The sequence below is a fragment of the Cavia porcellus genome, unplaced genomic scaffold (genome assembly GCF_034190915.1).
Source record: "Cavia porcellus strain 051 isolate PalLab524CR breed Dunkin Hartley unplaced genomic scaffold, mCavPor4.1 scaffold_24, whole genome shotgun sequence".
NCBI classification, from domain to species: domain Eukaryota; kingdom Metazoa; phylum Chordata; class Mammalia; order Rodentia; family Caviidae; genus Cavia; species Cavia porcellus.
In genome coordinates, this window is record NW_026947507.1 from 54,240,417 (window position 1) to 54,265,527 (window position 25,111).

Sequence of the window (25,111 nt, forward strand, 5' to 3'; positions counted from 1 at the left end):
CAATTCAGAATTATTTGTAATTTGATCGTCATGAATAAAGCATTTGTGTATAGTTTTCTTGGAAGAAAAGCTGAGCCTGTAACGCAGAAGAAAGTCTTTGTTACAAAGAAAAAGAAAGCAGCCGCCTTTCTGGTCACAGGGGGTGTATTTTTAGGATGTATACAGCACCCTCTTCTGGTACCTCCGATGGATGTGTGGTGCCCTAAAATAGGTCAAGACCAGGGTCAGAGCACTTTCTCTTACATTTCCTTTCTAAACTGTCTCTGAGGGCGTAACACCCTCTGGACTATTACAGTTTTGATGATTTTCACTAGGTTTTTTTTTCCTCAACAATCGTGACCAACAACACAGCAGAACTCGTAAACACAAGCTGGAATCTTTGGTTTGATTGCATTTGACTTTTTGGGTAGGAGACGGAGAGGGTACCACCTAGTGTCAGCTTGGGGAATTCTTACCCGAGAGTTAAAAGACAGTTCCTCAAAGCAGTCCTTGACGCAGTGGCAAGGCAGACCTTCATATGTACATGGCTTGATGCAAGAGTTCTCGTGGCTTGCTTGGTACTTACCGCACTAATGAGATGCTGTGGCTGTCACTTGCCTGGAGCGTTCTGCCTTTTTCAGCGATTTGTTGGGCTCTGATTGCTTCTGTGGTCCCTCCTGGAACCAACTAGAAACCAGCACTAAGGTTGCACTGTGTGGCTCATTTAGGTCAAGTTTGAGTAAAAATCCTGACACCAAGTTCACAGTACTGACTGGCACCCCTGTCTTTTCCTTCTATTGTTCTTTAGCAAATTCTTCTCACTATTGGAAATCTAGTGTAAATGAGACTTTATCCCAGCTCAGGAACACTCGAACGTCCAGTGTTTAATGGGCCATGGGGGGTTTGCACAGAGCTGCCAAAGCCAAGCCCGAAGTCCTGCGGTGACGACACGCCCCCCCCCCCACCTCCTGCTCTCACACAGTGGCTCCCGGAGGCCTTTGTGGCTCCCCATCCCAGCCCTGTGGAAGCTTCCAGCTGCCAGTCCGGCCAGGCAGTGTACCCTGACCTCAAAAGTACTCCAAAGAGACTCATGGCAGGTAATGCTGGTGTCCCTACCACCATGGTATGGAGCCTGAGTGTCCCCACCAGGCCCAAGGGTCAAGGCCCTGTGCACTGCTGGGCAACGATGGAACCTCAGGCGATGGGCACAGAGGCAGGAAATGGTCCCTTTGGGTGTTTTCCTCCAAGGGGATGCTGAGGCTCCAGTCCCTTCCTCTCTGCCCTGAGGTGGGCGGCCTTGTCCTGTCATGCACTGCCCAGCACGCTGCCCACTGTGCCACAGGCCTGAAAGCATGGCGGCCAAGTGACATTGACTGAACCCCTGAGGGCGTGAGCCGAGGTAAAGCTTTCCTCCTCTTCAGGAGTCATCTCCAGGGGAGGCCACCTCACACACTCCCCAGGGCCAGTGTGCTGCTCTCCAGCCAGGCAGCCCAGAGGAGAGGGCGCGGCCAGGGGCAGGGTTAGCATTAGGGTCAGGGTCAGGGTCGGGCGTGGCGCCCCTTCCCCTTTCCATCCGGACTTTCCTCTGGACCTCTTCTAGCTTCTCCTCACTCGCAGGACAGCATGATCACACAGCCTTTCCCTTCTTTTGGGGTCCTGAAAATTAATAGTAAATTGATAGTTGTGTTCACCACATATAATTTCCTATGGATTATTCTACTACTAGATCATACAGGGAGAATATCCAGTGTCCAGTGATTTTTTTCCATTTTTTTTTTGTCCTACCATGTTTTCTATGGATTAAATGGAAGGAAGGAAGGAAAGAAAGGAGGACCATGCTAAGTAGAAGCAGCATCGTAACTTTTACTGATGTATGCTCAATAAGGAGCCCAGCTATGATTTAACAGGCAGTGACAACACCCCTGCAGTCCTTCTGGGCAACATTTCTGTCTTAAATAACTGCAGATTTTTCACACTGAGGGTTGTCATTGGTGACCAAAGTAAAGGAACTCGCCGATTAATGAGTCCCAGTCTCCCCAAAGAAAGGCTCCTGATGGAGAGTGAAGGAAAAGGATGAGAATCCGGAAAGAAGTAATGCGGATAAAATCCGCGCACCCAGCTATTGTCCCTTTATGCTCCAGGAAATCATAATACTAATGGTCTCTGCTTCGGGTCAAGCCCTGTCCTTTGCAATGTGCCCGTATCCCATTCGCACGGCTCAGTGCTTCACTGTTCCACATGGAAGAAGCGGGAGCACAGAGAAGCAGTCAGGAGGGCAGGCCACAGAGCTGCAAGGACCTGAGGCTGCACCCCAGAGCTGGCGGAGCAGCCGTCCATCCTGCCCTGCCTGCCCTGCCTGCCCTGCCTGCCCGGCCTGCCCGTCCTGCCCTGCCTGCCCTGCCTGCCCTGCCTGCCCCGCCCCATCCCTCCATTTTTCCCCTCCACTTTTGTCTCCTCCCCTCCCTTCCCCTCTCTTCTCCTTTCTTGCCACATCCTCCTCCTCTGCCCTGGATGCCAGACCACCCCAGCCAGCAAAGCTGCCTCTTTTTCCTTTTGCAAGTAGGACGCCCACTCCCAGGGTCCCATCAGGAGCTCCTCCTCTGCACGGACAGCCACTTTACAGCTTTTGTCCCCTTTGGCCCAGCTACCTGGCAACATTAATGAAGACTTTCTAGCTACTGACTAAACGAGGCGGCCTGTAGAGACCATGGCCAGCTGGGCATGGGGACTTCTTCAGGAGCCCCAAGCAGACAGCTTTGTGGAAACATCCTCTTTCTGCAATGAGTACCCCAGGCTCCCCCAAACAGCTTGACTTAATATAAAAAAGCTGACAGATGAACTCAGCTTTGTCTTGAAACTGCTCTGATCTCTCATTCTCCATTGTCTGGGCCCCTTGGGAGGGATCTTTGTTTGGCTAATGTTCCTATATAATACAACGTACTTACTATAGTGTACACTGTGGCAGACATGTGACTTAGAACACAGCGCATTCACAGTGCATTCATCTCTTCTATAATAATGAGAAGGACACTGCTGCAGTTTTAGTCTTCTATGCGAAAGAAAAACATCATATAATACTATCAGCCAAGAGTGATATTACTTCTGCCTTTCCCATTGGGAAAAGTTACTTATTTAAAAACTGATTTAAAATTCTGTTCTGTTAGCCAGGCACAGAAGCTCACACCTGTAATCCCAGCACTTGGGAGGCTGAGGCAGGAGGATCATTGCGAGTTCGAAAGCAACCTGGGCTACAAAGTGAACTCAAGGCCAGCCTGAACTGTATAGAGAGACCCTGTCTCAAAAAGACAAAAAAAAAAAAAAAAAAAAAAAATCTGTTCTATTGCTTTAATTAAACAATAGCGAGAGTATTTATTATTAAAAGGTAGTAATTCTCGAGAAGCCAACCCTTTCCTGTGACCCTGAGTCATGCATGGGCTTCGGGGAGAAGAACCAGATGCCAGCCTTTTCCTGGGAGTTGATGCCATGATCAGCCTATGAGGAGAACCAGTCGCCAGCCCCTCCTGCTGGGCTGGGAGACAAGGAAAGCAAAGTGCCCCACCCACCATGATAAGCGACTGCTTAGATGGAGAAACACAGGCTGAGGTGATAGCACTGAAATAAAATACAATTCGATGCTTGCACACAGTGTTTAATGTTTCATTGACTTTGCAGGTCTAAAAGCAGTAGGCTGATCATCTATGTAGATGCTAACAATACGCAGTGTAGAACCTATGGGGGGGTCTCCTTCTGAAGGTGGAGGCCACTGTTAATTTCGTATTACCTTGTTTTAAAGGCCTGTATCGTTTTCATTGTTTTGTGGGTTGGGTTTTATTCTGCTTTGTTTGGTTTCCTTTTGTTACATCTGACGGCATGAGCAGTTATTTCAAAGAAAGTATATTATGGTAACCATTTTGGATTTCCTATGCTCTTATTTTGAAGTCCTCTATTGCATTGTTTTGTTTTTATTGGTTCCTTTCTGTTGTTTTGTTGGATTTTATTATGTCTGAAGGTACGAGCAGCTATTTTGAAGACAACAAGAGGCATTTTGATAGCCATTGTTGCTTTCCTGTTATCGTGTTTTGAAGTCTTGTGTCATTTACACTGTTTTGTTTTGATTGGCTTTATTATCTTTAAAATAAAAAAATTGCTAAAAATAATTTAAAAATAAAAGGTAGTACTTCTCATCTCCGGTCAGTACTCATTACCATATCGAGTTGCCACTCACATGGTGAATACACTGGACGCCCATTCCCAGTACAGTGGCTTCTCTCTGGATTAGGGATGGGGGCTGTGAAATCCCAGAGGAAGGTGGGAGGCAGCCACTTGAATGCCCCTCTCCTCGGGGAATGACACTGGAACCCTCGGAGAGGACCGTGAGGTCCTGGTAATGATGGCTCACGTCTGCTGAGTGATTCTTCATTCTCCAGCACGACTCCAGTGCCCAGATGCCCTGTCTCATTCATTTCACCATTGTCACTCGCCCTGTAAAGCGGTACTGATACCACGCCATGAAGGATAAACTGAGGCTTTGGAGACACAATGTGTAAATCACCCAAGGTCTCCAAGCTGGTGAGCCAGAATAAAACCAGGAACATGAACCCCAAAGTCATGAGCTCGAAGTTCACTCCAGGGTTTCCGACACTCAGCCAGTGTCACTGCACAGGTGGGCCCGGCACCTGCATGGGCACAGATGCTGCCATACCCATCTGCCCTGAGACTCAGCAGCACCTGCGCCCCAGCCGTGGTAGCCCAGAGGCTTCCCAAATGTCCTGCAGGGCCGCAGCCCTTGCTGCAGCTGCAAAGCGGAGCTCTCCCTTCGTCCCTCTTTATGGAGACCTCCCATCTCACACCCGTGAACAGCCTGCAGAAACGGAACTCAGTGGCTAAAACTCAGCTTGCTAAACATTAAGTTAAATACTTTTGATTATTTCATACAGAAAAAGCTTATATTTGAGACTTTTAAACAATCAGGTTCTTTGAAATCAGTCCCCCTGGGATATACAAGATATTAGAGGAGGCTTTGCTGATAAAACAAGGAGCCAGAGGTGACTTAAATTGCAGATTATGAATGTCATCCTTTAAAATGTGTCACCATTTTTCACCTGACGTACTCCAGAAGATAAAACCAAGGAGTCTGTATTAGCAAACAACTTCTTTAATGGGTTTATTTGATTAATGTGTACAGATGTGGCCTAAACCAACAGTCAAACAAAAAAGCTGCATGCATATGTCTGAGAGTGAAAAATCATCATTCATATTTTTAAAAATTCAGAATTCTAGTATTTTCCTAAAATTTTCAATAAATCAAAATTCTCTAAAGCTTTGATTTTGTTTTTAGTCCTTTAAAAATATATTCTTACACATATATTAAAAATAAGTATTTTTCTCCTTGGGAATACATTGTTGACCAAAATCTTAAGTGTTTACTGCTATGTTAGTGACTCTAGGAAAAACTTAAAATTTATGGTTTGCATTCCTAGGAAATTACTTTAGAAACAATTCATACATTCACAAAGAATGAGAAAAGACACTGAAGCAATTAGAAAATTGTTTTGGATAATTCACATTAAAATAAAATATAAACATACACACTAAAGTAGTTAAGGAAGATAGTGAAATTCATTTAATAGGCATGTTCCATATAAAGAGTGTGTCACAAATATTACATTCCAAAGGTCTACATGAAAAATCACAGTACACACAGACTAGAAGTAAATATATCACACAAAAACATCCTAGAGATGTCTATGTGGCTGAACTTTTATACTTTTTCTTTTTCGAGACAGGGTCTCCCTATGTAGCCCAGGTTGGCCTTGAACTCAAGGCAATCCTCTTGCCTTAGCCTCCGGAGTGCTGGTATTACAGGCATGTGTCACCACACCTGGCTCAAATATTTTTTAAGGTTTGGAAAAAATCTAGAGCAATACTGATTAAAAATAAATACACTGCATCAATGTAATTTTGACTGTTCTATTATTTTTTCTTTTCATCAAAAATATATTTCTTACAAATTCTAAAATTTAAATGGAGATTTTTAACATTTTTCCCATCATCATTTAAATGTAGAATTAAACACATAGCTGGCTAAATAAATCCAAAAGAGAACAGCAGAGCTGGGGGATTACAGACAATACTATGTATTTAAGTGACCACACATTCTAACTTTTTTCTTGGGTGCCATTTGGATGTAACTTGCCTCTTAATAGCCTACATCAGTCACAGTGGTTTCAGTTCAAGCAAAGGCTGTCACAATGAAATCACAGAATCTATACACATTACCATGGTTACCACCTGCCACTCCTCCTGTGAGACATAGCCCGAGTCCTGAGATGTGCATAAATAAACGCACACGCCCGGTAAACTAGGAGACTTCATTTTTCTTCTTTGGGACTTTCCAGTTGGTCTTGTGTTGTTTCTTTATTCTTCTGTTGTACCTCTGAAAGAAAAACAAACCAGTATCTGTCCATCTGTCAAACACTGTCCTTCGTTCACCCCCCGGGCATTTTCCCCTTTAGAACATCTTCTGCCCTGGGGGAAGCTGTGCAGAGACACAAGTCTGCTCCTCTCTCCTCCTCCACAGGCTCGGAGAGCACCAGGTCCCCTCGGGTGTGATCACCGACAGTGCACTCACACCCTACAGTGCACAGCTAGTGACCAACAGAGCTACGCGGCTGGGCTACCTGGCCCCACCGGCCACGGCCACCGGCCTCTCCCGTCTCCACACTCCCTACCCTTCGCTGCTCAGAGGTGACCTCGCTTCCTGCTCCCGAGGAAAAGCAAAAGCAAAGCCACTGGATAGGAGCTCCCGCTGGCTGTCCTCAGTATACTCTGGGCTGCTTTCTGTCCCCCACATCACAGGGAAAGATGCGAGTCTCAGCACTAGCTACATGACTCGTGGGTGCCCAGAGAAATGAAACACAGCAGCCTGCTCACGAGCTGGGAAGTGTCGGGACAGTGAGACAACCAATAAAGCAAGCGTGGGGCTGTGTAGAACCCAGCTCGGTGCCCGGCCCTGCCGCAGCCTCTGGCACTGCCCCTGGCGCTACTGCTGCTGCTGCCGCCCAAGTCTGACGTCTGCACCATCCAGGGCCCCTGCCCTGTGGGCCTCCCCAGGGAGCCACCCCGGTTCATCCCTCTCCATTCCATCTGCCTTCCATCCTCCCGCCTTCCTTCACGTCCTCTGTCACTATCTTCAAACTAACAAAGATTCTTCAAGAGCAAGTTTCACACATCCTGTCTTCTCTTTCGTCTTTTGAGACATATATTTTGAGTGGGGAATCTTTTTGAGACAGGGACTCACTATGCAGTTCAGGCTGGCCCTTCAACTCACTATGTAGCCCAGGCTGGCCTCAAACTCAGTGATCCCCCTGCCTCAGCCTCTTAAGAGCTGAGATTACAGGTGCGCACCACCTCAGGCAGCTAACTTTGTGGCTTTTTTAGTTTCCTGACACATCAGTCTCCGTCACCTGCAGAAATAGGAGACCGATATCCCTCTATTAGGGTTACCAAAGTGGAAGGAATGGATTAAGATAGATCATGAAATTTTAGGTTCATTTCATGCAAGATGAAAGCCATTTCAGATCCTAGATTTTTTCTACACCTCAACATATTGATTTTAAAAACTAGCAAAGCAATAAAAATAAAAAGGAAAGAACAGGCTTGAAAGAAACTTGCAAGTGTTTCTTAGAATTTGTACTTTTAAGTGACCGACATCGGAGAGTCCCCAGCTGCAGTGACCTTGAACTGTTGGAAATGATGTTTTTAAACCCTTACTATTTTTGCTTAGTTAATGAGGAGAAGATAGGCATTAAAACTGTTTATTTGCTAATAAAGCATTACCTCTACCGTGCACCCAGGGAGCTGTGCCCTTTCATTTATTCTTCAGCATCCGTGATGACAGTTGGATCTGTTTTTGATACTTTTGCATTTTTTAGTTGATACTTTCATTGCAAAATGATTTAAAGAAAAATGCAAGGACAATGGTATCGGCCCGATGGCAGACTCCCTAACAGCTGGAATAAAATGGAGAACTCTGCTAACTCTTGAGGTGGATTTCACTCCCCTTTGCTTGCCTAAGAAACGCCAGTACACACTGGGGTTCTGTGTGTTTAAGATACGCAAACTATAATTAGGCTTCTCATATAAACAAGTGTTACCTTCTCTACCTACTTAGCATGGGCAGCCTGAGCAGCAGCCTGGTCCGAGTCGTATCACTTTTTCAGGCTCAAAGGTCCAAACGTCCATGTATTTTCGTGGCTCACCCTCCCTTTACCCCTTCCATCTTTCCTTTTCTCATCCTGTTTTACATGTAGTGCTTGGAAACCAACCCCGGGTGTCTGCAGCCTTAGCGACAGGAAGCAAAGCCCTGAGGTCCGGAGCCAAACCTGCACATCCTCCTAGGAAGAGGCCCCTATGTAGCTGCTAGCACGGTTTCCCCCCGTCCCTGGGTCTAACACACACCACACCATGCAGACACATGCACAAACACACATGAGCATGTGCACATGCTACATACAGGAGCACACCAGTACACCCTCATCTCTAGAATGGGAACGGTACAGGAGGTTCCCACCTGCCTCAGAACTGAGAGCCCTTGAGTCCCCAGGCATCTGTGTAAGTGAGAGGGGCTTCCCACAGCTCAAAGCACCCTTACACTTACTGTCAGACCTGCCTGGGAGCCAGGAGACAGACTCCTGGGTTTCGCCCCTGGTTCAAGAGCTGTTTTGCAGAACTGAACTTTTTCCACTGGCTAAAAAACGTTACTTTTTACCCGAAGATTCGCTCAAAGAAGTCACCCTCTTGGATTGCAGACCTCTTCCCGGGTACCCGAAGTGGAAGGGATTGGGGACCAGGCGGCCTGCAGTGCTTATGGTCCCTCCCCTAAGCCTAGTGAGGGAGGGACTCTATACACTGTGGTATTCTCGAGCCCTGAAAGGCAGCCAGCTTCCTTCCTCGTGCACCCCAGGCACGGCAGGAAAGATGAAGCCTCCATACTCAGAAAGACAGAGCATCTACCTAGCCTCAGGCAGCTCTGGAGAAGTTTTTTAGTAAAAGAGATAAAGAGAATACTCTTCCCTGGTTAAAGGGGACTGTTCCACACCGGAGGGGTTTATTGAGAGAGGTCACGATGTAGGTGCAGGAGCTCATTACCTTCCTTTACAGAGAGCGTCTGCAGTTGCTCTGGCAGCTCGAGGGCCTCGCTGGAAGCACCGGAACTCCGGATGTCCGGCAGGGCGTTGCGGCGGCCGGTCCTCGACGACGAGGTGAAGCTGGTGGCCGTGGCCTCCACGTCGGTCATGGTGGATGAGCGTGTTCTCATCGCAGCATCTAGGGACAGAGCAGCGCAGGAGGAGGTGAACTAGGGAGGCACCGACTGGAAGCACACAGCTGGATGGAAAGCCTGGGGCTTGGAGGCCTAGCGTGCAGCACACCCTTGGGTGCCAGCACCCGGGCCCCAGAGCTCTCCTTGCCCACACACTGGGCAGAGGGGATGCCTCAGTGCCAGCCCTGGACGCGCTCGAATGCTTGGGCACCGATCAGCCACCCCACGGCGGCAGGAAGTGAGGTGGACCAGTGCGGCTACTCGCAGAGGCACGGTTTGCTGCTCACAATTGCTTGGCTGAAACTGTGGGACCTGCTCAAGGCACGTTCTTCTCCCACTTAGAAACAAGGAATTCTGCTTTGCCCCACCCTCAGCCGCCCCAGAGACGCCTCCCAGGGCAGTTAGGTCAGTTTCACCTTTTCTACCTTTCACGTGGGCACCTTGCCACCACAGCAATATTTTTGATACCAGAACAGGGCCACTTGAGAACCTCGTGTGCGCCGACGTGGGTAATGTAGGGCCCCTCTGTCCGCACCCTCCGTGTGCATGCGTGCATGTGTGCCCACGTGTGACAGTCACCTTTAACTGACCATCGTTTTCTTTTCTAGAAAAATGTAGGTAGTGTACACACTCATAAGACTCTAGGGAATTGGTGTGCTATAAGGATTCCTAGCTCCTTGCAGCTTTCCAAAAGGACTGACCCAAGGCACCCTATAATCCCAGCATGCAAGAGGCTGAGGCAGGAGGATCTCTCTGAGACTGTGAAGCCAGGATGGACTGTTTAGGGGAGATACATGGTGAGGCCGTGTGAGAAAGCAATCGATCAGTCCATCGCTCTGCAAGGACACAGAGTGCAGCCTCCCCGATTGCGAGGCTTCCAGAAGGATCCATGGAAACGACAGCTTGCTGGGTATCTTGCCTGTGAGAGATCTCTCTCTCTCAGTTCTGTTATTCTCCCTGTCCGTTTCTGTGCTATTAGCCATCCACACTCAAGTATAAAATGAACTCCCTGCAGGCCAAGGTGCTTTCCTAAAAACTTAAACAGTTTTCCTCTTAATACACCAGGGTTTTCTCCAGTGCCAGGAATGAAACCCTGGGCCTTGTGCATTCATCAGGTTATCTTGAGTAGTGAGTGTATGCCGTGTGTGTGTGTGTGTGTGTGTGTGTGTGTGTGTGTGTGTGTGTGGTGGGGGCCCGTGTGCGCTCTGTGTGTTGTGTGCCTACACTGCACAGTGAGTTGTACCCGGAGCACAGAGTTCCCCATGGCGGGTACAGCCCCAGGCGGACCTAACCCCGTGGTGCCCTCCCGTTTGCGCCCCTCAGTGACTCCAATACCGACCTTGGCGTGGTTGGGAGGGGGTCCCCATCATCCTGCCCCCTCACCCCAGGCCCGCCGGGGGCATTCGCCTCCCTCACTCCCCTCGCTCTCCGTCTTGCTGAACCCCACGTGGGTAGCCCCAGCCCGGCCCCTCCCTCCCTCCCAAGGAGGCCCGGGTGGAGGGCGGGGGTCTCAGCCATAGAGAGCGGAGGGCGGGCGGGGCGAGTTGGGGGCCAGCCTGGAGGACCCAGAGCGACCCTACCCCAAAGAAAAGTTAGGGAAGTGGAGGGACTGAGGACAGGAGCAAAGGGCAAGGCAGGGACACGCAGGGCCAGGTGTCTGCACCCGCGGGAGACGCTGGGGTCCGAAGGTCTCCAGGTTCCCCTGCTCCCCAGGCCCGGCCCAGGCCCAGCCGGCAGCCCCATCCCTCCCCAGGGAGCTCTGGGGCTTCCAGCGAGGCAGTGCGGAGAGCAGCGGAGAACAGCCTACACAGACACTGGGAGCTGCAGAGTAGGTGTTTAGTTAATGCTGCGTCAGGCAGCCTGCAGCGTCAGCCAGGCCTCAAGATCCTCTCTGCTGTTAATCAAAGACCCAAAGAACAAAGGCAAGGAGGAAGCCCAGCGTCACATACTGAAGTGGTTTTGCAGTACTGATGTCCCATAGCCTGAAGGCGAGATGCAGACCAGAGCTGTGGTAAGCTCCCCCAGGCCCGGGGCCACGTACTGCCTCAGGGGTGAGCAGAGGGAGCTCCCAGCCCTAGTGGCCTGGAGAGCAAGGAGGGAACAACTGGCCACCACCAGCCAGCGATGCCCCTTGTATGCGCGTGTGTCCTGCAAGCTTGACGCAGACCCCTTTGCTAGACGCATTCTCAGCCTGGGTTGAGCGAAGCCCTTTATCCTGGAGACTGGCCTAGGCCCAGGGTAATGGGTGATAATGCAGTGGACCTTCCAACGAAGGAAAGTTAATGGTTTAAACATGGACACATCAAATGGCATGCTTAAGTTGCAGAAGGCTTTTATAACAGACACACACACATCTGTCTTCGAGAGGAAAAATGCAGTGCGTATGTCCGTGAGCATCAGCACGGATGAAGAAGACGTGGTCTTGACACTCAGAAGAGCACTACTCTGCCACGAAGAAGGACAAATGTGAGTCTTCTGGAGGAAAAGGGATGGACCTGAGACCACAGTGCTACGTGAAGTGAGTCAGACACACAGGCGTCACTCCTGCATGTTTTCCCCACAGGAGAAACCCCAGGTGTAAGGAAAGAGAAAAATACAAGGCGGGTGATGGTGGGGCGGGGCAGAGCTGTCTGGGGTGGGGGGAGACCCAGGGCCTGAGGGAGGGGAAGGAAAAGGAGGAAGAATGAAGTCGGGCGTCCACCATGGACTCCCCACGGTGAATATCATCACTACATATATGCACACGTGTATGAATAAAAATAAAAACCTGGAGAAAGAAAAAATGCAGTGTGACAGAAAACAAGACTGTTTTTAGTGCCACGCCCACATTTATATGTGCACATGTCTGCATCCTTTGCAGCAATTCCTTTGAGAAGCTGGATACTCACACCACTTATACCACTGCTGGGAGTCTATCCGTATGGGGCAGTTTACACAATGATAGCATACTAAGGATGTTATTCTAGCAAACTTTTTAATTCAAAATCACAGGCCCCGCGGGATCATCTTTTTTTTGGCAGGGGGAGTTGAGGTCTCCACATGCACTCCAGGCTGGACTTGATCTTACCATGTGGCCCAGACTGACCTCCAACTTGCAATCCTCCTGCCTCAGCCTCCCTAGTGATAGGATTCCAAGTTGCACCACCACGGCCACCCAGGGCCTGCCCATCTCTTTGTGCTAAAAACAACTTCAGATTTTTCCTCTCAAAGACAGACGTGTATATGTGTCTGTTATAAAAGCCTTTGTCGAGCCTCCTGAAGTCATTTAGATTTACAGGTATTCAGAGAATCCCGTTTCAATGGTGCACACATCACCGAATCACAGCCCCCACCCACCCTCGAGTCAGCGCCCCTGGCTGTGTCCCCGAAACTTCACTGCCTGAAGGTTCCTGAACTGAGGGCCGTGTTGCTTCCTCAAAGACTCGACTCCCAGAGAGACCTTAAACTTCTCTGCTAGTTAACGGCTTATGTTTTTTGCAGGTGTGAATAATATTGGCCATTTTACTCACTTAGGCCCAAAGAACACACGATGTAAGAGCACTTGGTTAATGATACATGGATGCCACCTGCCGAGCTCTTGGTCACCCTGATTCATCAGTCCTTCAGTATCAGCGGCCCCAACGCCTCTCCTGGCAAACAGCAATGCTGACGTTGCTCTGGGTAAGCAGGGGCAGCCGAGTGGATCATTAAAAGCACTAAAAGTTCTCGACCCCAGCCTCTAACTCCACATGTGGTAACCACAAGAACACGCAGAATCTGAAACTTTTCTAGAAGTTATTAAAAATCATGTTCAGGAGGCTGAAGCAGGAGGATCATTGTGAGTTCCAGACCCGCCTGGGTTACAAAGTGAGCTGGAGGCCAGCCCGAACTGCTTAGCAAGACCCTTTGTCAGAAAGACAAAAAAAAAAAAAAAAAAAATCATATTCAGTCTGTCTTCCTAATAGATCCCTCCCCACCGACACACACAAACCTCCTGAGCAGCAGCAGCCTGGTCTCAAGGCAACCTAACTTTCTGTCCCACCTGAGTTGAACAGGCTCCTTGCCACAGAAAACCTCATCTGTCCCACACTGTAAGGAGAGTTTCTCCCTGAATGTAAACGCTCAGCAATAAGCTGCATGTTTAGCAATGACCTTCTCATGTCCAGGTTCTTTTCAGTAGTTAAGAATTCTTGGTTTCCTGTTTACACTTGACAAATCACTCCTAGCCTGAGTAATGTCATGAAGGTGTCACACATGCAGGACAGAGGTCACCATCACAGCATGACCTTTCCCCCCCAGGAGCCTCCCGGCGGCTCTCTGCCTGCAGGCAGAGGTCTCCCATCCTCCACAGAAACCAGCCAGCCACTGCATCTCCTCCACCCACATGCAGGGACAGTGATGGAGATGCAGCCCCAGGAGGCCAAGCCGGTGTCACCTCCACAGAGGAGCAGAGGTTGGGGCCCGGAGGGCTGAAAAGAGCCTGGATCGTCCACTGTGCCTCCCAACCCTGCATTCGTGTCCTCCTGCCTGGGCCCATGTCTCCTTGGCACCCTTCCCATGTGTCTGTCCCCACAGCTAATCAGCTGCATCTGTGTTTATTTTCTGTCCCTTCCCCACTGGGCTGTCAGCGCCCCCAGCGGAGAGGCTGGTTCCGGAGTTTTCATTGCAAAACCGTGCCCAGTGCTTACTTAGGAAACGTCCTCAGTGCATATTTATTAAATGAAACAGTTCTCCTTCCAGCTTTCTTTTTCAAACTGAGTCATGTCCTTCCTGCGTATGAGGTGTGTATGAGCTCGCTGTCATAAAGAGGGCAATTCAGGACAGCACGAAGAAGCAAAAACAGTGCCTCTAGCTCTGTTTGGCTGCAACAGTGCCAGTCACTCTGATGTGCGTCCCTGCAGGGCTTTCTCAGAGCAGGTAGCCGTCGTGAACGTTTGTGCACATCAACATGCAGCTTGGTTTGAAGCTAGATTATATTTATTTGATGCCATTTTACTACACCTGGAATATAACCTTTTTAGGACCACATATTTTAAATTTTTAGTGGCAGTCCTGAGGAAATAAAATATTCCTAGGTGTTAACACCCCAGAGCTACCTCAGAGGGACCTAGCAAAGGTACGCAAAACTCAAGACTGTGGCTGAGGACAGAAACCATTCAAAGCCTTTCCTGAATTGAACTGGATACTTGAAGTTGACATACATGGGAAGATGCTTTTAAAGTGCAGAGTTTTTAAAGTTCTAGTAATGTTCCTATTTTATGGCTTTGAAGAAAAGTTCTTCAGATGTTTCCTCCTTTCCTCCTTGAGTATCATTTTTTACCACCTTCTTTCCAGCTGAGAAAAGCAGAAATGATTGAGCTTTTGAAGCTCTGATTTTTACTCAGTCTCCTCAGTATTTTATTTTTCTTTTTAGGAGAGGAAATCAATTTAGTGTTTCATCAAGCAAGAAATTTAATCAAAATCACAGCAGCAAAACTCTCAGAGTTGCTTTGAGAGTTTTCTGGCTCATAAAGGGGAAAACAATTCCCAATCATGCAGCAAATGGTTTCAGAAGGAAGAGCTATAGGATCCAAATATTTCTGCCTAGCAAATTTTTCATTTCTGTTAATCTACAATTACCTGAACAGAAGTATAGTTATTTACATGGACCCAAACTTGCACAAAAACCTTTTATTAAAAAATCTATCACCATATTTATGATCAAGTGAAACAGAAAAAAAAATGAATTCAAAAAATGATATCAAATATATATTTTAAAATGAAAAGTTAAAAATTTATATATATATGCTAATTTTTAAAATATATGCATAGTAAAATATTACCAGGGAAATATACTGAAACCAATTATAATAGCAGTTCTTTCTGGGTGGTGCTATAAAGTTTATTGTTTTCTAACTTCTCTATGAATATAATTTTTTTTTTTAATCTTTTTGAGCCAGGGTCTCTCTATGCAGTTTAGGCTGGCCTTAAGCTCACTTTGTAGCCCAGGCTGGTCTTGAACTTGCAACTATCCTCCTGCTTCAGCCTCCCAAGTTCTGGGATTACAGCAGTGTGCCACCATGCCCGGCTTAAATGGAGAGTTTTATAACATAAACTTTTTCATGGCGACAAGGTCTCACTCCCTAGGTGAGGTTGGCCTTGAACTCACTATGTAACCCAGGCTGTCCTTGAAGTCACTGAAGTCTCCTGCCTCAGCCTCCTGAGCCGTGGGGTTACAGGTATGCACCCCCATGCCTGGCTATAACATAGAAAATGTTAAAAATATGAAGCACACAGTTCCAAAGCACATTCAGAAGAACTGTATGGATCGTCATTACTACTTCTGTTCCCCACCACAGAGCTGTGAGCTCAGGTCCACTAACAAAATCACAGAAGACTACAGACTATGGTGAAAAGAAAAAAGGTTTCGCTCAGAGAGTTGTGAGAAGGCGGAGAGGTCCACTTGCGGCTCGCTGAGTGCAGGAGTGCAGGAGTCCTTCACACCTCTCCGGGCTGCATGCTGGGTCAACTCCCTCCCTCCCCTTGCAGAAGCTGAGGGCAGCCCTGGGCATCTGCAGCTTCCATTCATCCCCCGCCCGAGGACAGCCAGGGTGGCTGTCGCATGCAGGCCAGTGGAAGGTGGGAGAAGTGTTTGTCCCAAGAAAAACTATTTAACTTTCCAAGTTCCCTTTTGCTGTGCCAGCTACATCTTCATTTTGAAGACTGGAAAATGACACGGTACAGGCAAGTAACAGAGGCAAGAGGATCGCTCACGTGGCCCGGCCGCTCCTCCTCCAGGCAAACTTCTCCAGGTCCTGAGCAAGGGCCCCTCCACCATGCAGGCAAGAGTTATTAAACATCTCCTGGAAGGGAAGCTCGGAGAAGAGCAGGGGTCAGGGAGGAGGGCATGGGTGTGTTAAAAGCCCATAAATCAGCATAACAAAATCACTAATTAACATGCACTAAAAACTTAAAAATAAGACCCAGCAAAGAAAAATCAAAAACTAAAATCATCTACTATGTCCTTTGGTCAGTGCAGGCTTCTGGTGGGGGTGGGGCAGGAGGATGACAAGATTACAGATTGTGATGGAGGCAGAGGATGCACACAGGGGTGTAACACAGTCCCCGCCCTGAAGGAATGCACAGCTGATTGTGCAGACTGAATGAGCATACACAAGGGAATCGAAACTCCAATATGGGTATAGAGAAATCGTACGGAAATGGAGATTGTGGGGTTATCAGTGGGAGACCACGTGCAGGGAGGGATTTGTGCAGGTAGAGAGAGGCTGCGGAGTCAGAGATAGCTCAGGTAACTCACAGAGAAGACAAGGTGAGGCGAATCCTCGACAGAGACAGAGGAAATATTTGGCAGACAGAACATTATGAAGATGGACTATTGTTATCACTGGGACTCAAATTATAAGGAAAACGAGTCATTAAAATAAACCTGCGCATTTCTTCCTCTAAGCACTTGAACCATAAAAAATGTTTAAGCCACCAATGAGGTTCACTGTGTAAATTAGAGGCCAATGAAGGAGAGGCAGTTAGAAGCCCGCAGGGGCAGTTGTGTAGGCAAACGCTCCTACTTAGGAGCCATAAGATGCTTCCAAAATTCATACGTAAATGCAAAAGACCAAGAGTGGTTTCTTATTAAAAACATAAAGACAAAAGTAAAGGAAATAGGCAGACACACATGTTGTCCCTTGACCTATGGAAAAACAGTCTCAACTGCTGACCATTCCCGGTGACCCTGGAGAAGTCACCAAGAGGAAACGGCAGAAAACTTAATAGTGATGGGAAAACTGGTGAGCGTAGAAACAGCAAATGGTGTTCATAATAGTTCAGGATGAAACTCTAGGAGAAGTGAACAGACTCAAGTGACAGGGTTCATGGGTCAGTGCTCCCTAGAGTTTAATGTAAGGTATACAAATAGGTAAAGACCGGCAGGATCGCTTACGGTGGCCGCCAGCGGTGTCCGATGCAGAAGAGCACAGATGGTCTGTGTGCACGCTGGAGACCGAAGGGGCCAGCCGGACGCCTGCAGCCCCCTGGACAGTCCCATGTGCGTCCATCTCAGGAAGCCCAAGGATCCGCGCTGGAGCCAGGAGACGATATCCACAGCGAAGGCGAAGACTGGACTCCTCGGAAGACACTTGCTTCCTGGTTCCCCTTCTCCTCCACTCAGCCTACGGCTTGCAGGCACTCACACCCAGGGTGGGTCTTCTGTCCTCAGTAAATCCCGTCAGCCACACCCAGTGCTATGCTGATCCATCAGTTGGGCGTTTCTTGCTCAAACAGCTGCAATCAGTTAACTATCAAAGACTGTTTCCCAGTGTGCTTTGCATTTTCACTCAGGCAGGTTTAATGAACAATGCAAACCTCTACCTAACTCAGAAATCAGTAGTTTGCTGGTTATCTCTCTTGAGAAGTCCCAAAACAGCTGGTGTGGTTCCAGTTAGAGTCCAATCTCAGAATCAGGAATACCCAGTCTTTGCAAGTTCCAATCCAACTCTAAATCCAAGGGTAGGAGGCTGATGTCATAACTCAAAGCCAGGCAGAGAGAGCAAATTGTCCCTTCCCACCTCTGGCTCTGTATCGACCCTCAGTGGACCCGAAGAGGCCACCCACACTGGATGAGAAACAGTAACTAATGCATTCTTGGGATTTTCTTTCTTTGGGAAGACCTTAAGATTTGTTGAGATTCGTGACTTGGAGACATTCACCAATTCTAAATAACTACTAGGTATGGTATTTTTGAATATTGGCTTTTATCTTGGGAAGTTTAATTAAATGTATGGAACACAATCTCATTTCATATCATTCCTTCATTTTTTGCTCTTGGTTTCTCTGTGTTCATTCTGGATAATCTGAAGGATTTATCTTCCAGTTCACTACTTCTCTCTTCAGCTGTGTTTGATCTGCTACATAACCTATATACTCAGTTCTTTCCAATTTTTACATTTTTCATATTTAGAAAGCTACATAGCTTCATTATACTGTAGTATTTTATTTCTTAGTCATTTATGCTTATATTTTGATTGCTTTGTTTTTTCTCAAGATAAAAAATACTAGCATACCTGTCAGCTATTAGGAGGCTGAGGCAAGAGGATACTCAAGCCAGGAGATGACTCAAGTGGGTAATATATGGACACCCTGCTTCAAAAAAAAAATAATATTTTGCCCGGTGTGTTGGTGCATGCTTGTAATCCCAGCACTTGGGAGGCTGAGGCAGGAGGATCATTGTGAGTTCAAGACCAGCCTAGCCTCAAGACCAGCCTGAACTATATGCATAGTGAGACCTTGTCTCAAAAAGACAAAAAAAAAAAAAAAAATCATACTTCAAAAATTAAAATAAGAATTATAATCTTATCACACAACTATTTACTTCTAGTCCTTTTGCTTAGAATGTTAAAGTTATCTCTTATAAACATCTTCCTATTACAATAACAACATTAAAATACGCATTTTCATTTTCCTTTTCAAACGTGGTGCTTTAAGAAGAGTACTTTAAAAGTGCTCTAGGGACAATTTGGTCTAATTATTGTTCCTGCAGAATCCACCTGAGGGTGATGAATTCCCTGTGGGCCTTTTAGAGGCCCATCATGCTTCTCTAAAACTTCTCACTTAAACTGACCTGAAACCCAGAGTCTGAACTTTGGCCTGCTGAGTGTGAGGCAGGTCTAATTGATTGTCTTTATACTCTCAGCGCAGCTTTGTCAGATCACAGACCGCAGAGCTGCATGCTGCCCACCCTGTGTGAGATTCCACTTTGGCACAGAGAGTATCAGGAGAGCCTTTACCCTGCTTCCTCCAAGGCAAAGTGGACACTAGGAAAAGGTATTTGAAAAATTCGTCGATATGCAGATCTGTATGCAGACACCACATGAAAACCTTCTGATGGCTCACGTGACAGCAGCGCTAGCCCGTCTTCAGGTTTTCAGGAGGTCTTTCTCTGGAGATCAGGGATTTGTCTCATTACCCATTTCCTGATCGTCCCCCCCCTGCAGCTGTCTAAGCCTTATTCTGGGCCCCCATCAAGTCCCCCACTTTGAATGGTGCTTGCATCTCTTCTCTTGTTACCAGAGTCAGCTTTTCAAATTCAAAACGGTCCTTTCTCTCTATCACAAAAATGACCATCAGAAGCTAGCAGGAGAATGGAGTCAGCTGGGCTCCTGATCTTGGAAACCCCAGACTCCAGAACCCTTAACAAATAAATCTCTCGTGCAAGTGAAGAGCAAATGTAAGTAAAAGTCCAACAAAAGTTGAGAGTCACCCGGAAGGAAGCCGTGTCAGCCCTCGAGGGTGGCTGTCAGCTGTCTCCCAGGAGGCTGACTTTTTGTCCTGGGCTTTTGAAGATGCCTGACACGCATCGAAAAACAGTCCTCAAAGTATTTTACCCTACGTTTTAAAGAGCTGGATGCTGGCTTTGGTAATGATTATTTGTTTGGACATTCAGCCATGCAAAGTGCCCGGAAAGTAAGTTTTGGCTTTCACTCTCAACTTCTTCTCATTCAAATAACAGCAAAGTCCCGGAGTCACTGGGTCCCCATCCCTAAAAATGTGCAGCCATGCAGCCACAAGACTGATGAACAGTATCAGAACTCAGGGTCCCAGTTTTCCTTCTCCATAGAGAAGGATCCTAGAGTCAAAGTAAAGCCGTGTAATTCCGCATTGTGTTTCTCCTCAGGGGTGCCCGGCCACACAGCCCCCCTTCCCTGGGCCCCCACACTAAGCCCACGCCTGGCCACCCTGACATCTGGGAAACTGAGGTCTGGAGCAGTACAGTCTCATGTTCCTCACTCGCTCTCGCCCACGGCAAGGCGCCCCCAAAACAGCCGCCCCTGTCCAGGGGCCCCCACCCCTCTGGGTCCTACTCCTCCCACAGCTCCCCGGTGCTCACCCTGCTCCCCATCTTGGGAGTCCTTCCTGCCCGCAGAGGCTGTGTGGCCAGTGAGCGCTCCCGGGTCCCTCGCATCCAGGGTGGTGTCCGTGTTCAGCCCCAGCTGGCCCAAAGTGGGGTTCTCTCCTGCACCCGAGGGCAAATAAGAAACCTTAGATGTCACCGGTGTCTCGGGGCCACACAACACACCCAACAGCTCCCAGTGACCACTCCTGGCTCACAGGCTCCCAAGCCAGGGCTGCTAGGCGCCGGGCCCTGGCCATGGGCTGGGGACACTGTGCTGCCTCTGTCCTCTCTCTCCACACCAGCCTGCTCTTCCCTGGTACAAGAACCGTCTTGCCACCCGGGGGCATGGTGCCAGGTCAAGTGGCAGCTGGCAGCTACCAAAGGGCAGGGAGAACACGCGTCCTCAGTGGTCAGCACTGAGCCCTGCTCTCCTGGGCCCTCTGGCCCGGTGTTGGGCCTGCTGGCTATCCCTGGCTGCTGGGGCACCTCGTAGACCTGTTCTGTAGCTATGCACCCATGGGGCAAGCCCGGGCACCTTGGCGGGGTTTGTGAGGAGCATGGACCATGGCTGGTGTCCATGTGGCGGTAGTGACCTTGTCGCTGTCCCGTGTTGTCGCCTCCCGTGTGGCTGGCACTTGTGCTCTCCTGACCCCCAAAGCCATCGAGGTGCCCGCTCATGGTGGCCCCGGCTCAGGCGCTGATGGAAATCAAAAGGGTGGGGAGAAAGAGGACAGGACGTTTGGTACCTGACTGACCTCACAAGGCCACGCCCACGACCCCTGAGCCAGTGTGGGACAGCTGCTGTCAGCACCCAAGGGCATCTCGAAGTCTGGCCAACAGCTGGCAGCCAGCCAAGCACAGATGCATGTGGACTTCACCCAGGGGGCCCACCAGTGCTTCCACTGCCTGCAGGGGCCATGCTCTGAGCACCCCTGCACCCCTGAGAGGTCTGTGCTGCAGGTGATGCAAACACTCTCAGGGGATTCCTGAGGACAGGAAGGGAGGGAGGGGAGGAAAAAGGGAGCAAATAAAAGACAGAGGAGGAGGAAACAAAAGGAAATAACCAAACTACCACAGAAGAAATGGGGCTGCGGGAGAAGGGAGTTTAGTCCCCAGAGGTTGAGCTGCGGGCCAGCCCTCCTCGTGCAAGCATCACTGGTTTTGTCTCTGGGGGTCAGGGAAGCTAACACCTGGGGTGAGGGGGAACACCCTGGGCACCCTCAAGGAACACCTGGAGAGGCGGGGAGTCAACCTCAGCTCAGTTCACCATGCAAGTCCACTACCGCCATGGATGAGACCCCAAACTGCATGACACCAATCCCAGGCTCTCTAGAGGAGGAGACCTGGAAACGAGTCAGGGCAGAAAAGACCCGCACTGGCCTCTGCTGGATGCGTCCAGTGACCACTAACAGTGAGAGTGTAAGGGGAAGAGGGTAAAACCTGGACCCAGGGAGAAGAAACAGCAACAGCAACCTGTGACCAAGTTCTACAATGTGACCCAACTGGGAAAATCCAGAACTTATTAAAAGATTTTGTATAGCAAGGATAAAGGGGCACTGATGGACACTCGTGCCTCTGCAATACAGGCTCTGAAGTAAACCTGGTTTCTGTTGAAAGGCACCAATGGGAAAACCATCAGTGCTTTAACCAACACAAGGTTCAATCCCTGGTTATACCTGGGTATCTGCTAAATTTAAGCATGATTTCCCACCTAATTGTGACGGAACGACTAAATATAAAATAAAGGACAAATTACTATCACCTAACTAGCAGAGACATTGTCTTGTTAAACTCCCGGTAGTGATGCTGCAGCTTTGCCCTAAAATATCCCATCAGGGGCCCAGACAGTCTCTGACTCAATGAAAAATAAATGCAAACTAAATTAGGCCTTTGACAGTTACAAATGGGTTTAAGAAAATGGGAACTCATGACTCCCCTTCCCCTATCCCATGTTAAAATAATGAACAAGGCCTGATGTAATTCAAACCAGGCCCCTAAGATTGAAGCCCGTTAGGTAACAGCTGTGCGTAAGGGGTGATTCTCCCCACTGCTTCTCTCCTTTCCCCAAAGTGGCCTATTTGGGAAGAAATGAATCTGCCTTGGTGAAACACTGCAACCTTAACGCCATGGTCTCGATCCCGTGCAGCCCTCTCCCCTAACCACTGGCCTCTCCTCGTTAATCATTTTGTAGACTCTCCTCGTTAATCTAATTTGTAGACATTTTACTCCTACAACTTGGACTACTACAATCTGTTCAGTGCCCATTTCAGCAGTCTTGGCAGATTTGTTTGTTTCTGTTTATTTTTATTTATTTTTGGTGCTGGGAATTGAACTGAGGACCTTGTACTCGCCAGGCAGCTGCTGTACCGTTGAGCTATCTCTCCAGCCGCAGCCTCCACAGTTTGCTTTTCCTCCAACAAGACTCCACACACCTTCAGCAGTGCCTGCAGGCCACTGAGCACCACCGGTCAAGAGCTACAGTCAAGAGCTTCACATCTTCGATTTCTCTCCAGAAGCACAAGTGTGATATCACACGGATGGCACCCTCATCCAGGGACACAGTCATTCGGGATACAGAAAGGGTCACAGCACATAGGTCACTCCCTCACACAGCCTGACGCTACATCAGGAAACAGGTTCTGGTCCTCTGAAGCCCCGGGTTAACAACAAGCCGAAGTCGTGCTCTATAGTCTCCTTTGGGTTCTGAAGCAACATGTCATTAATGCTACTGCTGACAGATTGGCCATCTTGAGGGGAAATCTCTCCAGCAAGGGATGTCCAGCCTGTCACAACTCTGAGCAAAGGGCATCTCAGAAATCTTAGCTACTTCATCTCATGCTCCCTGGACACTCTGGACCATGCACTGTGGTCACAAGTTGCCCGTGGATTTCTCATACAAGAAACTGACTTTCCTGCTTGAAGCCACCCATACTCCAGGAGAGTGGCCATTACTGGCTACCTACTGGGCTTCTCTGGGAATAAAGAGACTCAGAGGCCTTGACCCCCCACCCTGAGTGCCCAGCTACCCACATAGTTTGAGTCCTTGTGCAGGACCCCCATGAGCTTAGCATGGTTCCTGAGACCTCCTGGCTGCAGGATGGGGCCAAGCTGGGCTTTCTGCATAGTCTAACTGCATAAGGAAGTGGCCTCCTCTCTTCCCAGTCTCTTTCCACACAGCACATGCAGAAGGAAGCCCCCTTTCTCAGAGTGCATGAGCAACGCTGACCTTCCACCATCGTGCATGACGGAGCTCAGTGGAGAGCTGATTTTTTATGTTCCTTAGCCCAGACAGAGCCCAAGGCTTGGTGTCACCAAGGTGCTCCTTTCCTCTTAGTGCAGGAGGCCCAGCCAATGGTCCTGTCGGTACTTTTACACAAACTGCCAGGTCATTGCCAAAGGGTCCTTAAAATAAAAACCTCAGGTATCTCTCACTTCACCCGTATCTAAAACAAAGTCAAAGATTTCTCTATGCAGGCTAAGGCTGCCTTCAAAGCCTCACAGGGCACTCACAGGGCACTCATCTCCCTGGAGTTTTCCAGATTAGAGATAATGCCAGGCTACTCCTTCCACTGCCCAGCCCACACACCTGCACCTGAGTCTTGAAGAAGGTGAAGGAGGGAATTCAGCCTCCCTGAGGGCCGGGGCAATCACAGCTGGAGGCAGCCACTTTAAATCACAAGGTGGGAAATCTCTGGGCTCGCCCTCTGCCTGACACAGGCATGAGCCTTGCTCTCTGAAATTCTCTCTTTTTGCCTGGGTGTCACATGATCTCTAAGTCTCTGGCTGTCCTTGAGGACACCTCTAAAGTTCCCGTCTTTGGTGCTTGCCTGAGGATGCTTCCCTCTCCTTCCTGGGCAGGTGGTCACTTTGCTCCTTGCAGTAATAACACTGCCCATCCCTAAAAGTGTAGGTGATCAAGATTCAAACTGATGTCAAGAAAGCAAGGGGTCAGTCGTGGCGTAGGACAGAATGAAGAACTCGGCACCTGATGAGGTCTCAGGTGGCCTCTCCACGGCTCACCTTCTACTCCACTCCTGAGATGAGACTCCAAACCACCCCGCCCTCCTCATTGAAGGAACCAGGCACACAGTTCTGCTCAGCTCAGCTGTGTCTGCCTGCAGAATTATTCAAAGAAGCCAACCTCGTCCTTTCCATGGGCTCCAGGGACATGCAACCCTTTTACCATTAAAAAGCCACCTCCCCTGCCCTGGTTGTTCCTTTCCAGAATACAACTCCTACCTGAAGCTGCAGGACACAAAGTCTCCTCCTGCCAAGCATGGTGGCACATGCCACTTGGGAGTCTGAGGCAGGAGGATCATTGATAGTTCAAGACCCACGTGGGCTACAGAATACGCATGGGGCTGTAGCCTGTCCTGTTTCCTCAGTGTGCACTGGAACCACAGCCACTGGACTGGGCATCCTCAATTCCAGGCAGAAGTTTTTGCAACCTACGGCAGTGACCGTAATCTCAGGTAGAAATGTACATTCTGCATCCTTTGGTCCAGCCTAGGAAACCAGGAGTTCAATGTTTATTGAAACCAGTCTGTGCCCTTCTTGGGGCTGCTCTCCCACATACCCCAAGGGCCTGGGGACTCTGTGAGGTGGCCCACAGGCCCAGCTGCCAGGGCATTTCTCCGCAGCCCTGCTTCTCTGCCTTCCCAGGGTCACACTGCAGCCCAGGAATGAATGGTGCATCTCCCTGCAGATGAAGCCCCGCCTCCTCGCCACCTGGACACTCTGCCCTGCATCACAGCCCTTCCTGCTGTGCCTTCTCTGCTCAGTCCCGTGAGCTGGAGCCCTGGGAGTCCACAGAGACCCCGCCTACCCTCACTGTACCAGCAGAGAATTCATCTCCCTTCCCAGAAACCTGACATCTGACTCCCGTGTCATCTACTTCTTACCACTCTGAAGTTTTTTCACTTCTCCAGTCACAGCTCAAAAGGTGT

The 25,111-nt window shown here is 48.9% G+C and overlaps 1 protein-coding gene across 9 annotated transcripts in view; it reads right to left on the bottom strand.

Moving 5' to 3' along the window:
* Positions 1 to 5,118: 5,118 nt before the first annotated feature.
* Positions 5,119 to 25,111, bottom strand: part of Pkib (cAMP-dependent protein kinase inhibitor beta) — an 83,466-nt gene continuing 63,473 nt past the window's right edge. For 3 of the 9 annotated variants that reach the window (XM_003479406.5, XM_063235080.1, XM_063235081.1), the window contains exons 2-5: positions 20,701 to 20,862; positions 20,160 to 20,285; positions 9,130 to 9,306; positions 5,119 to 6,415 (exon numbers count right to left, since the gene is read on the bottom strand). In XM_003479406.5, the coding sequence (XP_003479454.2) occupies positions 6,351 to 6,415; positions 9,130 to 9,306; positions 20,160 to 20,285; positions 20,701 to 20,827 (495 nt within the window). In that variant the 5' untranslated portion in view covers positions 20,828 to 20,862 and the 3' untranslated portion in view covers positions 5,119 to 6,350. Of the gene's footprint in view, positions 6,416 to 9,129; positions 9,307 to 16,033; positions 16,123 to 20,159; positions 20,286 to 20,700; positions 20,863 to 25,111 lie in introns of those variants that run through there. The other 6 variants (XM_013143699.3, XM_063235084.1, XM_063235085.1 and 3 more) reach the window with 3 other exon arrangements.